The sequence below is a fragment of the Glycine soja genome, chromosome 9 (genome assembly GCF_004193775.1).
Source record: "Glycine soja cultivar W05 chromosome 9, ASM419377v2, whole genome shotgun sequence".
In the NCBI taxonomy this organism is placed as follows: Eukaryota; Viridiplantae; Streptophyta; class Magnoliopsida; order Fabales; family Fabaceae; genus Glycine; species Glycine soja.
This window is the reverse complement of record NC_041010.1, coordinates 39,270,731-39,285,605: the sequence shown is the minus strand read 5'-3', so window position 1 is coordinate 39,285,605 and position 14,875 is coordinate 39,270,731. Positions and strand designations below refer to the sequence as shown.

The window sequence follows — 14,875 nt, the reverse complement described above, 5'->3', positions numbered from 1 at the left end:
ATGGTTTTAAAGAGGCGAGGAAACGGTGGACGTTGATTTGGACTTTTTTGGAGAGTAAAGGAAACGATGGTTGTTGCGTGGTGCAATTTTGGGTTTTTCGTGACCGGAGGATTTGAAGGTGCCATAAAGTCACCAACAAAGGTTATTATAATAGTTTGTAATTAAAATACACATAGTAACGGTTATTTGCCGCCACGATTTTAAAATTTTAAAGTTAACGAGCATTAACATGGTTGACAGAAAACGGAAAAAGAAAATTAAAGAAACTTTTGACAACGTAAAGGATTAAAATTAAATGTAATAAAACAAAATAAGTATGAAACTTAACGAGCAAAGTGACGTAAGCCTAAAATATTTTACGGAGAATTCGCCCAATGTCTAAGTAAGTAGTAAGGTACAACACTGCAGCATTTTGAAAATTTATAATATAAAAAAGGGAGAGAAAATAAAGATATGGCGACGCGGGAGCAGCCAAACAGACCCTGAAGCAACCCCACGTTGCCATATTTGCCCTCACAACAACCACAAATTACAAATACTTTGCATTCATTCACCCTTCTTCGTCCCCTCAACTCGATCTACGCCGACATCCATGATCGACCACCGATAACTTCGCCATCCCTCGCCTTGCGCAGTGTTGACGTCGTTGTTGCGTTTCTAGGAATACGACGACGACGACGGTGAAACGCTGCGTTTCGAGAAACGATGAGGTCTTCTTCTTCTTCGGACAGGAACAGGATCAACATCGCTGCCAGTGCTCAGAAAGTCGATGTCGATAACCGAATCTCCCTCCGATTCTACTACCGCATCGCTGACAACATCCTCCGACAGGTCCTTCTCTTCACCTTCGTGCTTTTTCAATGGCATGGGAACGAAGAACCCTATATGCTACAATTTAACAATTTTTTGTTTTAGAAAAAATTAATATGCTTCAATTCATAGATTTTATTGTGCGTGGAATGTAAGGATTAGAGATACATAGAAAGAGAGTGCAATCTGCACTGCTGAATAGCTTTTTATGAGATACTTTTATATCATAAAATGCACTTTTAAATTTGAATATTGTTCACGGGGATTTGGTCTTGATGTTGGATGAGGGTGCAGAGAATTTGATGCCAAAATAAGTGACCAGAAGAGTAGTGGTATCAATGAGTGAAAAAAAGAAAAGCGTACCTCAGTACCTGAAAGGGGAGGGGTTCCTCAGTGTGCATATAGGCATTTTGAAGGTGGCATGTTTGGGTGGGTCAAAATGTGTCATATGTTCGTCAACTGTCAGGATGCTCATACTTAGAATCGGCAGTAGGCAAGTGGATCACACTTAGTTATGTGATGATGGGATGCAAGGCCCTTACTGGATTACTGGTGTTAGAGTTTCATGTAAGCAGTTAAGCCTGGGTGTGGTCAGACATTGGTCATGTCCGTGGTCTAGGCCAAGCTATGTAATCTGCTGGCAATTGTGCTGGGGTGCATTGTTGGCCCGTGGTAGGTCGGACTGTTTAGGCTTGGGCCATGTCCGGAACAAATACGTACTACGTAGGCATATTAGGTTATGTTCATCAATTTTTGATAGTATTTAGAATTTAACATGAGATAGTTACGAGATAATGTTAGTGATATGAAGAGTGACGTACATGAATGTCACTATCTAGTTTTGTTTGCCTTTTCCTTGCAATTATTTTATATTATGCAGGATCGTTGAATAATTATTCTTTTTCTCTGTATATTTTGTGCTTTTACTAATTGCCACTTGTGCTAATATTTTTTCTATTCCAGAATTTATGGTCCTACTTCAGTTTTGATTTATATCTATAAATGTCATCAGTTCATGTGGTCATGATGTGTTCTTGATTGTTTAGTTGCTGTGCGTGACCCTCAATTATTGGTTTTAACATTGCAGGCTGATATCTTTCGTGCAGAGAAGAATATTATTGACCTATATGTCATGCTTTTAAGATTTTCTAGGTAACACAAGGTGGCTCATATCATTATTTGACACATATTATATTTCTCTTCAGTTTAATGGTTCAAAACAGCTCAACTTAATTGTATTTGTTACTTAGTCATTAAACTGCATTGAGGGGTCATTCCTTTTGTTTTGTTTTAGTTTGGTGTCTGAGACAATACCACGCCACCGAGACTATAGATCATCTCCACAAAGGCAGAAAGAATCATTGAAAAAGGTTAGTTCTTGACACTCTTCTCCAAATGAAAATTTGTTTTTAAAAAATCTTAGAATTAATCTGATTTTCAATTTCTTGCTGTAGAAATTGTTAATTTCGTTGAATGAACTGGAGAACTTGAAACCAGTGGTCCAACAGAAGATCAATGAGCTTAACAACAAATTTGCATACCAACAAAATGGACAGGGAAAATTTATTTCAAATAATTCACTGGATTTTTCTCCTGTGAAAAAGCTAACTTCGGCTAGTTATGGCCTAATAAAGGTAAAAATTGTTGCACACGAATTTAATACAATAAAGGTTTCCATTCATAGGCGATAATCATTCCCTAAAATTAAATCTTTTCTGTTTTTTTGCTCTTCCCGAAAAGAAGTTTTGCATCCATATGTTATTGCATATTTGACCAGGCAGTCAGACCTACTGCTGGGGAGTTTGTTTACCAAGGATCAAGGAGCCAACAGTTCTCTTATGTCAGGCCTGTGGAAGAGCATGTACGAAGACTGTAAGTATTGGACTCATACTTCATGTATAATTGACTTCCTAATAGTGATAGGTATTGCATATATTATTGCAGTTTCTTTTATCACAGGAATGAAGTTACGTGAAACTATCCTTCATTTTTTGGTTGCTTTCTAATATCATATGATAAAACTTCTGTTTGAAAGTCAAATGCTAGATGGTCTTCCTTGTGCAATGTCAGTAATGTGACTATCTACTTATCTGAATTTTTGTTATGAGAGCAATTCAGATTTGCTTGTTTCTTTTACATTACTCTGTTGCTTTTTCAATATAAAATTTGATCTAGTTAAGTAAGCAAGGATTAAGCAGTTACAATAATTCCTTGTCCTGGGTTATACCAGCCTTGGGAGAAGAATTGGGATCAAATCGTGAAACGAAAGGCCTATTTTCCGATTCATGAATTGAACTGTATCGTGAAGCTTAGGATTCATGATCAATAATAAAGAACAGTATCGTATTGTGGTTTGTACGATACTGATAACTATGATACTACCAGCTGGTTGAAATTCAATTTATCCATGTAGCAAACAGAACAGAGTATTTGGAGTCTACGATTTCTGGGGATATCATTTCCTGTTTCTGAATTTCATTGGAAAACCTTGAAAAAAGTTGTCAGTCAAAAACTTTAAAAGTAAAAAGAGATTTTTACATTTGTAAATAAATTAAAAAACCAAAAAAGGATTATGGAAATGTTCAAAAAAGAGGTAATGGAAACACATTTTTTTTTATCTTCAAGAACTAGGAACCTGATAAAGCAAGGTTCAATGGCAAATTTATTTTAAGAATTGCTTTATCGTATTTGATCTAGTAGCACTACTTGAAATAAAGTTTTAGTCTATGCCTGCCTTTTCAGTCATTTCACATATTACTTGTCCTGCATTTTTTGGCATAAACATTGCTTGACTAAGAGGTCCCTTGCATTTTTTCTAACCTTTTGTAGATCTCTAACTCTTCCACCTCCAAAGGAGGAAACTCTCTCAAGACATTCTATCCTTGGTCCCAACGGGCTAAAAGGGCATTGGAGACCACCTATCATTGATAAAGGGGTATGATTTTTTTTTATCTGTATGTTTCCATTCTATTTTATTTGAAGATTTTCTTGACTTCTCTCTCTGAATGTGGATGATGTAGATCAAGTATCCAAGCAACATAGATCTATCCCCTGTTGAATTACCGAGGTTATTGTCTATTTTAAGCTTCTACAGTGCTTTTCTCTATTTTTGGCCTTCTAGTTTTTTTTAAGAAAAAAAGTGTTGTATGTCAATTGTAGCCTTTTTAAAAATGTTGAAACTATATTTTAAGTCATTCTTTTAAAAGGACTCATTGGCTCATTAGAGCTCAATGTTTTTAAGAGAATGTTGTCCATGATGCATCTTTAGCTGGTTTTTCTATTTATTTCTATATTAATTGTGTCCATCTTACTCTTGGAACATACAGCCTACAACAGTCCATGGAAGATGAATCTCTGAAAAAGAAAGATAACAGCATTGCAGAACACCATAAATCAGAGTTAGCTTCAATTCTAACCCAAAGTGAGGACTGCCAGCTGCAGCCCCATCCCCAGCCTGAGCCTGACCAGGAGCCTCCTTCTCTTATTTCTTTTGAAACAACAGAAACCTCTGCTCAAATAGAAGTTATCAGACAACCTTCTCCTCCACCTGTACTTGCTGAAGTACAAGATTTGGTCCCTGCAGTGTCACCTTGTGTTAATGAGGCAGGGTGTAAGACAGAGATTCCGTCATTAGATAATAGTGTTCATGCCGAGGATCCTCTACAACTGCACATTGTGAGTCAATAACATTTTCTTATCTTTTTTTCTTTTTTTGTATTATTATAGATTGATGTTTCTGGGGGGATACACAGCTAAGTTCGTGTTGAGTATTTAGTTTCTTCATATATAGTTATAATTTCTAAAATATCAATCATTGACATTATCCTCTCTTCTAATTTGCAGTCAGCTGCTTTGATGGAGAGTTTTATGAAGCTTGCCAAGTCGAATACAAAAAAAAATTTAGAGACTTGCGGTGTCCTTGCTGGTTTGCTTGTAAGTGTTTTTCACTTCTTTTTTTTTATCTCAAAGTAAAGCTACAAGCAAAAATAGATCCAAAAGAGTTTTGGGAGCTCAAAATTGAATGGTGCATTGACTAACTAAAAAACACTATTAACTACGTTTTGTATGATTATGATCTTGTGCTGATACAACAACATTTTTCTTTTTACTTTTTCTATTTGTCATGAATCAACTTGTCATATGCATGGTATATTTATATGTACTAGCTTGTAAAATTTTCCAGAGTGTAGTTGCCTAGTTGGACTTCAATGGTTTAGTCTCTCTTGTCTTCAATATTTTATGTTCAACTGTTAGATATTGATTGTAATTTTGTATAACACATGATCTGCAGAAAAACAGAAAATTTTATATTACTGCCCTTATAATCCCAAAGCAGGAGTCAACATCAGATTCTGTAAGATTTCTTTCACTATAAATCTTTTGGAGATATGAATTACTATTATTTATTCTGTAAATGTTAAATTTCTTATTTTTCTTCCTGAGCAGTGTCAGACTACAAATGAAGAGGAAATATTTGAAGTGCAAGATAAACGGTCTCTTTTTCCCCTTGGGTGGATCCATGTGAGTTTTCAAACTTTGTGTTTGGTGAAACTTAATCAGGCAGTGGAATGTAGAATGAAATTTATCATTGTGTACTGCAGTCTTCCATTATTGTAATGCTGAAATATATTATTCTGAATTGCCAGACACATCCTACACAATCTTGTTTTATGTCGTCCATTGATCTGCACACCCATTACTCCTATCAGGTGGGTTCATTAATTTTAATTAATTATTATTGGTAATGTTTCATTCTTCTATTGTTTTTGTCAAAGACAGGGCTGTCCTGTCACACACGCATCCTGCATTTCTCTATACTTTATTCATTTCTTATGCAAATCCTTGTTTCTTTAGATTATGCTGCCAGAATCTGTTGCAATAGTCATGGCGCCAAGAGATAGTTCGAGGTAAGATCACACATCTCAGACGTGTTTTGATGTATGGATGATAGCAAAGAAAACATCTCAATAGTAGAATTAAGTTGGTGAGATCAAATTTAAAAAATTATCCCAAGTATGCTTTAGAAAAACGTGACCCTGTAAATTTAGGAAACCCAAAACTCGTAATAAACCTTGAAAAGGGAGCGAGGGTATTTTTGTAATAATACAACACATGTAGAAATGTGAGCAGAACTCTAATTCTATGATAGTTCCAAAAAATACTTAGTAATCCATGCTAAAAAAAGAGTAAAATATTTACTGTGAAAATTACATTACAGTTACTTACCTCTTATTTCGCATACTCCTAAATCAGCATATTGACCACCCCTTTGCCCCATAAAACTGGAGATAGGTATATTATCATATTTACACATTAAGAAGGTATTGAATTTCAGACATTTTTCCATAATTATTTGAATTTTTTGGACTCTGAATGTTTAATGTGTTAGCTGTCATTGAGATATTTTACCTGCATACCTTGTAATTACTTTTGTCAATTTGCATGTACAGAAACCATGGCATTTTTCGGTTGACAACCCCCGGTGGAATGTCTGTGATTAAACAATGTGATCAACGTGGCTTTCATCCACATAGTCAGCCTCCAGATGGTGGTCCTATTTACAAGACATGTACAGATGTATACATGAACCCAGATTTAAAATTTGAGGTCATTGATCTTCGATGATAAGAGTTATGCCCTCTGTCATTGTTCATAGACCAAGCTTTTCTCCTATATAGGTTTTACTTTTACACCATTAATTCAGCCGTGGCCATAAAGAACGGCCCGGCTGTGTTTGTAAAAAAGAAATTATGCTCGTTGACTGTTTATTTTGAGTTGCACTGATTTGAACTTTTAACGGCTGTGTTGCATGCATGGTCTTTTGTATTAGTATCAATCTGTTTTACCCACTGCTGTATATCAAACATATGAAGATCTAACCGGTATGCAATAAGTTTGTTACTTATTCTCAATTTTATTAAATTTTTAAAATTGGTTAGTATAAAATATAGTTTATAAAAATAATTGAAAGTACTAATTTTATAAATATATAGTTAAATTAAAAATAATACAATATTTTATTTTAATTAATAGATAAGGATATATTTTAGTAAATCAAGGCTTAAGCACTTTTTCTTTCCTTATAATTTAGTATTTTTTCCTTTTTTGTTAGTGTTATCTAAAACATTTTTAACAATAAAAAAAACTTTGAATAATAAAAATAACGTTATTTAAGGCTCTTTAACAATGAAAAATAAAATAAATACCTTTTTCAAGGACTAAAATGAAAAAACATTAAATTACAAGCATGAAAAAAAATATTTAAATCATAAATAAATTATTATGTTAATAAAAAGGTATAAGTTTTTTATTTTAATTATTGAAATATATTTGATGAACAACTTAAATTAATTATAGATATTTAGTTAATTTCAAATTAATATTTTAAAATAAAATAATCGATGAATTATTACTCATTTTTATAATAATAAACCAAGGAGAATTATATTCATGCAGCAAATCGGTTAATTTATACATCTCATATAGGTATTATATCATTATTATTAATCAGAAAAATATAAATAAAAATGAATTTTATTAGGTTTAATATTTTTTAAGACAATAATTATTCAATTAAAAATATAATTACTTATCTTCCTCAATCTTAATATAATTATATTCGATATGTTATTAAAATATTTAAAAAATAAATTTTATTAATGTAATTTTTTTTATAAATTCTAATATAAAAATAAAATTATATATATATATATATATATATATATATATATATATATATATATATATATATATATATATATATATATACATATATGTAAAGTAAATTTCATTTGAACATTTGAGAGTTATTCGATCTTATTAAAATTTTAACTTCATAATAATTATTGATTTTATTTAATTATGTAAACATTTTTTAGTCATTAAGGTGAAGCTTTAATTTCAGAATAGTCATTTATATAATTTAATATGATGTAACATTAATGAAAAATTATCAATGTTAGAAACAAATAATGTAAAATATAATTACTACTGTTAGATCATATTATTAATTTTAGATTCTTTCTTAATTTATACTTTTCATATGAAAAATACACTTAAAAATGAAAAATAAATGTTTAGTAATGTTTCTTTTTTCTTCCTTATTTATGACCGAAAATTTATATAAGTGTCAAATTACTTCCATTATTATCACCTTATTATTATGAGTTTTTTTTCTTTCAAAATCATTATTATAATTATGTGTTATAAAATTACTCATATCTTTAATGATTTTAGTCTTAGGTTAATTATTTTATATTTTTCTTTTTTCTTATTTAAATGTTAATAAATATAAATATATGCTTAGTTTATAAGGAAATATATGTAAAGTTATTTCAATAAACTATAATATTTGATATATTTTATTTTATAATGATAACCTAATGAAAAAATTGACAATAAATATAAAATAGATACAATACTTAAAATTTCATTTACAATGAATTATTTATAATAAATTATAAGCTGGTAACAAATTTTAACTTCATAAGTCTTCTTATATTCAAATAAATTCATGCAACACACAAGTTTTTTAATAAATTTTGTTTTGAATTTATACCTTTCACATAGGTATCACATCATTATTATTAATTGAAGAATGAAAAAATCATGATAAATTTCAATAGATAAACTGTTTTTAAAGATAATATATACTTAATTTAAAATATAATTAATTTTCTTACTCAATGTTAATGTAATTATATTTAATATGAAACTAAATATTTAAAAAAATGATAAGTTTATTTATTTACATAAATCTTTAGATAATGCTAGGCATAAATATAAAAAATTATAAAGGGCTATAAAATTATCATCATTCTGACAAGAAGAGTTCACAAGGCCATTGCAGCTACAATCTATACCTTTTATGTGATTGAATAATTCAAGCAATTCAATTAGAGAGAATTTAATAGTGGTAGAATGTACATTTTAAAGAAATGGAAAAAAGAGAAAAAAACTACTAAGGGTCTTAATGATGGTATTTTCATAGGCAGGATTATTTATTACATGAGCTACTCTCCTTGGAAGAGAATAAGTGGTCGATAAATGGTGATGATGTTGTGCCTTCTTAATACATTTGACAAGACAGGGCAAGGCTCGATAATGAGTTGCCATGCTCTGCCTGTTTCATGATAAAAATAAGAAAAAATAAAATAAAATAAACATTTTCCTCTAAACAAAGAAAGTCTTTTTTTGAGAAGGGCATTAGATCGATGTAGAACGGTTTTTTTAGTAGTGAATTTACATATACTGATGTATATATCAAACTTGTGTCTATAAAAAATAAAAAACAAAAACTTGTGAAGATCCAACAAGTGGTTACAGCTTATGTTAAAATGCATATACTAATTTGCATCCGTTAGTCAGGTGGTTTATCATAAGAACTGTTATTTAACTGTTATTTATGAATTCTTCATGTCACTTATGAAATCATGAAATAGCCTGTGTCATAAAAATCCTTATAAAGTGACAGACCAGTTATGCATCTGTTGACTTCTAATTGTGATGGTGTTCTCCTTGTACACTTCCTTTCTCCAACTCTATAGCTTCTCAAATGTCAATTAGCCAATAAAAATACGCATGCCTTCTTAATTGATTTTGTTAAATGAAATGTATTTCAGAATCCAACATTAATATCACTCATTTATGAAATAAGAGATACGAAACCAAAATATTTTAATAAAAAACATTAAAGTGATGAATGTAAAATTTATGATAGATGGTAAAGATGAATTATGTGGTTTCATAACAAAAACATTTCATGCTCATGTGGCTTGATAAATCAAAATGTTCATAAGATAAGTGCTAGAGAGTTTACGACAACAAACCCTGATCAACAACCTGAGCTAATTCTCATGATTGCTTTAAGTTTTATATATTCTAAATAAATTGTATTTATCTTGAAATTACAAATTATTCTTATTTCTGTCGTCTCATTTTTTGTGCTTTATTAATCTAGGAAATTATAAGTATGTTGTAATTGCAAATAAGGTATGGACGGTCTAACTATAATGAATTTTTCTAAAAAAACTTGAATTATTACTTTTAGTAGCATCTACTTTATTAATTATATATTTTTTATTTAGGGGACTCAAATTCAAATTTTACTCATTGAAATGATGGAACTGTTCCTCGATACTTGCTTTTTCTATAACCATTTTTCTTCACGCATAATAAGGCACCATCTTAACGTGCACCACCATGAGCACCTAGACAATTGAATTATTATTCTACGTGAATGATCTATTTGCCGTATCCATGATGTATTTTCTTCTGTTTGGGACTCAGGGTCTACTAAAGCAATCACAGCCAAGATTGTATAAGCATGGTTTATCAACTATGATGAGGATAGGTCTCACTCTAAATTGCATGGCATTTCTAATTCTAGAGCATATAATAGTATAGTTTTGGTTACATTCATTACATCTTTCCTTGCACCAAACAACTGTTTCTGCCTTTCTGGTGATGCCAATTCTGGGTCGAGAGATATTTTGGGGGGTTGGGTACGTAGGGTCCCATGTTGTGGCAAGTATTGAGCACCCCAAAATAAGGGGTTAAGGACTGTTTTGTCATCAAGGTCATGAGCCTATATATTCGTTCTTCCAAATTGGGAGATTGCTCACATGCCAAGTTGACAAAAATGGGTTATCTGTCTTGGTTAAAAGAAGAAAAATAGTAGTTATCTGTTGGAGACTTTGGGTCCATCCTCAAATGCAACCCCCAACCCCCACATCCCATGCTATATATATAGACTATAGATATATGCCCATCAAGAGGCTCCAACCTATTTTTCTTTTCACCCGTATTAATTTATCTTATACTTAATATATTAGATCAGGGGTAGACATAAGATATTCCCACAGCTTAGAGAGCTATGAGACTAATCTCTAGGGAGATATATAGAGGTTCTGTTTGGATTTAAGATATAAGTGCTCCAAAGATTTTCTACTGGAAATATAAAAAAAAAATCAATAGAGAAACTCTTAAAAGCTGTAAAAAAAACTTAGTCTTTTATTCAAACCGGCTTATAACTCAAGCTGTCAAAAAAAAAATAAAATAGAGTATCAGTTAAGAGGCAATTTCTCTATCTAATACTACTCTATTCAATCGAACCTTGTCATATGCTTAATAACTCAAGCTATATACCAGTTACTCGTGTCACATTTTTGGGGTTCTTATAACTAATATTTTAATTTTTAACCACATTTCCCCCCCGGTCATTGAAAGGAGGAAGGCATCAATCTTTCTAAGTATCACATAACTGTAAAGTGCCGCCCTTTTAATCTTTAGGGTAAAAAATTACAAATGTCTCTGTCATTTATTTATCAGATCGACCAAGTCACCAAGTAAAAGGAGTAGATAGCATGTCACGTAAACTTACAATAATCTTTAATATTCATTAATTATGGTGATGTCAATTGTTAAACTACCCTTCAATGTGACATTTTGAGAATATAGAAAGATTGTAGATTCATTTTAATTTTCTTTCCGGTCCTATACCTATAAGAAATTTAAGTTTTGTAGTTAGGTGGTGTTAAGTGTTAACACTTTGGCATGGTAATAAGGTACTATTGAGTTGACTAGTACCTTACGTCCTTACGTCTTATACTTTTAGCAGAGTTGATCCTTGTCAACTTCGTCATCGTGCGAAATTTGTAAATATACTAAGAATCATACCTAATGAAGACGAAGAGGGATTAATTGTAACATTTTTGCACCACTAACCCTCGACTATTTGTTGAATATATTGGTTGGCCGATGGGAAGTTCTTTCATTGCACCTGCTTCCTAGTAATAGAAGATCCAGCTTTCAAAGATTTTGAACTAAGGGAAGTTAATTAATTAATTAATTAATTTCCTTGGAACTCTAATTTGATCATGTTTCAATAAATCAAGCAGATTTTTGTTTACTTTCTAAGATAACGATAATAATTGTTGCCTTAAAACTGATGATAAGATGTAAGAGGAAAGAATCAGGATTATATTGTTGGGGTTGAGTTTCTCATTTTCTTACATACTTTTCAAAACTCATCTTCTGTCTTTTCCTTTTTAATCACATCATCGATCATATATATTTCTTATTTTCTCTGTTTTTTTCTTGTACTCATCTCTTGCCTTATTAAGGGATGTGTGTCAAGCATTATTGGATAGGAAAATGGTGAACCTTCACCCCATTTTGGGAGTGTAAGAATAAATGGAAGAGAGAGATAAGAAAAACAAATGAAGAGAAAAAAAATGATAAATATAACATATGATGTGAAATAAAAAGAAAGATAAGAAGAAAAAATGTATTAATAATAATAATTACAATAACTCCATTGCATATGTTCTTTAGTTTTATTGGAACCTCATACTTGAGACACTTGATTTACAGGCTTCTAATTGATTGATCAATGACAGAAGAGCAGAATTTTATGAAAACTACAAATCACCCTACTGTATCTGTACAATTCTAACCGTAGGGTAATTAACCCAAAAAGTATTGCAGTCCGATCCACCCAAATCATTTGATTATTTAATTCATTTTTAATTTTTTAATACAGCATGGTCGTGGGAAAAAAGTGTACTATTTTTTATCAACATGTCCTTAAGAAATCATCCTTATATATAAGAAACAAAATTTGATGAAAGATCAATATAATCTTGATTGAAATGTTATTTGGCGGTAACTTTCTCTCTAATTGATTTTTATTATTATGATTGTTTAAATTAGAGATTAGAGATGAGACAATGTCCCTTTATCTTATATATAATATGATATGATAGGGGGAAATAACAAAAGGTTTAATCAGTGGTTAGGATGATAACACCCAAAGTCCATATCTTGTAGATCAAGTCTTGTAGGTTGGCTGTTTTATAGACGAAGACTCCAAACATTATTCCTTCAAATCAGCAGAATTAGATTGTGATTGGAATCACTTTCCTCTAATCAAGCATCACCTTTACTGATTTTATAGAGTGCATCATTTTTTACAACTCCAACTTATCACATAACGTTTTCTCTTTTAAATCATATGCTTTGTCTTGCTCCTTTGTTTCTACTCTCCAACAGTAATAGACAAAATCCTCAATTTCTTCTTTAAAAGAGCATTAAATCTCCTTTGATCTTCCAATTCTCACAGAATCTCTCAACAGCTCGAAAATTGAATAAATGCTGATACACCCTCTTCTTTTTTTAATCCTTATTTCTGAAAAATTATGAAAAGATTTCTTTTTGTTCCTTTGTCTTCTAAACTTCTGAATCAAAAACAATCTCATATTTTCAATCCTTAAAACCATTTTATTTTTTTGTTTAATTCTTTCATTTTCCCACTTCTGTATTCATCTTTTTTGTGTCTGTGAAAGGAATATGTGGTGTTATGTGCTCAGAAACAAGTCCTCCCCGTCTCTCTTTCTCCCATGATCTCTCTGAACTACAAGTTTTACCAATGAAACAAGGTGCTCCTTGTAGAGACACATTGTTGCATGACTCAAATTCTGACTTCGAGTTCATCACAAGCACCGACCTTGAGTTCGAATCGTCTTCAGCAGATGAACTCTTCTCTAATGGGGTGATCCTTCCAATTCAAATGCAAGAAAAAACCACAGCTAGAAAACTCACTCACCATGTGGAATCTCCTCACCCAAAACTTCCTCCTCGTCCGTGTGCCTCAAGTGTTGACAAAGTGAAGAAAGAAACCATTAGAGAACTCCTAGATGTGAATTCTGATAATGAGAAGAAGCCTCATTCCAAATCCTTTTGGGGATTCAATAGAAGTAAAAGTCTCAATTGTGATACAAAGAAGAACTTGGTATGCTCTTCACCTCTTTTGTCAAGAAGCAACTCAACAGGTTCAGTGTCAAATCCAAAGAGAGTGAGTTCAAACAAGCATCCATCAGCTGCTAAATCATCATCATCATCATATTCATTTTCTACCTTAAATATGTATCCTATGCAAAAATCTCCTTCAGGTAAGAGTTATGGAGGGTCTTATCCCAATGGCCTTAGGATTAATCCTGTCTTGAACGTACCGACACCTTGTGTTTCGAAGGGAAGTGCAAATCTCTTAGGTTTGGGTTCATTTTTACGTGTTGGGAAGGTTAAGAAGAGCAAGAAGTGATTTTTTCATATGCTATCATCATCATCTTCATCATCATCATGTCATGAATTCATCTTGGTTCAATTTCATAATCATTGTTTGCTATTGAACAGACAAAGAAAGTGAGAATTAATAAAGTCTAGTACTCTAGTTACTAATTAGCATGGCAATCAATGAAGTTGATTAAGCTATATGAAGATTGAAGATAATGATTATTAGTATTAGAAATTAAAAGACTATTGTAACAGATTATGGATCTTCTGCATGCCATGTCCATTCAGATAAAAGGGTCCCCAGCTTGGGAGACAGAACAACGGGAATCCATCTTTAGTGTTTTGTCCCATTTTGTTTTCTTCTGTGCTTCCTCCCAATTCATAATTTCTTTTGGTGCTTATTCAGATAAGCACCGGTTTTTATTTGAGTAATATTGCCCCCTCTATCTATTTAACTAACATTTTGTCTCCAATTGCATAAATATGACGTAAGGTGTCAGTTTCATGGGTAAACAAACAAATCATTGATGAAACCTTGTGGAAAATTTGGTATATGAATTAGCTTTTCCCTCACTTAACTTACCAAATCATGGACCATCCTTTGGTTTGTCTGACAAGACATTAGACACATTAGTTGGGTGGTTAAGAAGAAATGAAAAGAAAAAAAAGATGGTGGATTAAATCCCTCCTAATAACAAAAAATTAACAAACTAATCATTAATATTTAACGAATAAAAAAAATTAGACACATGTAGTCTTAAGAGTTGATGTGTTTCACATAGAAATATATTGAACAGTTCAAGTTTTTTGTGTTGTGCATTGGACAAGTAGAATTTGTGTCCATAAATGATTAGTTTCGACATGAACAGGTGTCGTCAGTTTCTCTAGTAGTTGAACTAGTGAATTTTGTTTCACATTAGAAAGCTTAAAGTAAATTGAGTAATGATCAAGTTTCACTAATGCACTTCCATAATCCATGGTGGTTTACACACAG

At 31.6% G+C, this 14,875-nt stretch overlaps 2 protein-coding genes across 3 annotated transcripts; both read left to right on the top strand.

Annotated features, from left to right (window-relative positions):
* The first annotated feature begins 419 nt into the window (after window positions 1–419).
* LOC114424933 (AMSH-like ubiquitin thioesterase 1) lies at window positions 420–6,715 on the top strand. 2 transcript variants are annotated; one of them, XM_028391609.1, is made up of 14 exons: window positions 420–831; window positions 1,898–1,962; window positions 2,105–2,180; window positions 2,265–2,444; window positions 2,588–2,682; window positions 3,640–3,745; window positions 3,831–3,877; window positions 4,137–4,485; window positions 4,654–4,743; window positions 5,102–5,164; window positions 5,257–5,331; window positions 5,457–5,519; window positions 5,665–5,717; window positions 6,261–6,715. In XM_028391609.1, exons 1-14 carry the CDS (start codon window positions 706–708, stop codon window positions 6,433–6,435), a joined length of 1,563 nt encoding a protein of 520 aa, XP_028247410.1. In that variant the 5' UTR covers window positions 420–705; the 3' UTR covers window positions 6,436–6,715. The 2 variants fall into 2 exon arrangements, with proteins under 2 accessions (XP_028247410.1, XP_028247408.1); XM_028391607.1 differs by having other exon boundaries at window positions 5,412–5,519.
* Window positions 6,716–12,610: 5,895 nt separating this feature from the next.
* LOC114367396 lies at window positions 12,611–14,313 on the top strand. The gene has a single exon (XM_028324570.1). The coding sequence runs from the start codon at window positions 13,169–13,171 to the stop codon at window positions 13,907–13,909; it is 741 nt and encodes a 246-aa protein (XP_028180371.1). The 5' UTR covers window positions 12,611–13,168; the 3' UTR covers window positions 13,910–14,313.
* The last annotated feature ends 562 nt before the right edge of the window (window positions 14,314–14,875 follow it).

What these genes read in the sequence shown, in the direction of transcription:
- LOC114424933 (XM_028391607.1), top strand. Translation starts at nt 706, where the DNA reads ATGAGGTCTTCTTCTTCTTCGGACAGGAACAGGATCAACATCGCTGCC. An exon ending in GTGTCCTTGCTGGTTTGCTT is followed by an intron (nt 4,744 to 5,101) that starts GTAAGTGTTTTT and finishes CATGATCTGCAG; the next exon opens with AAAAACAGAAAATTTTATAT. An exon ending in GCGCCAAGAGATAGTTCGAG is followed by an intron (nt 5,718 to 6,260) that starts GTAAGATCACAC and finishes TTGCATGTACAG; the next exon opens with AAACCATGGCATTTTTCGGT.
- LOC114367396 (XM_028324570.1), top strand. Translation starts at nt 13,169, where the DNA reads ATGTGCTCAGAAACAAGTCCTCCCCGTCTCTCTTTCTCCCATGATCTC.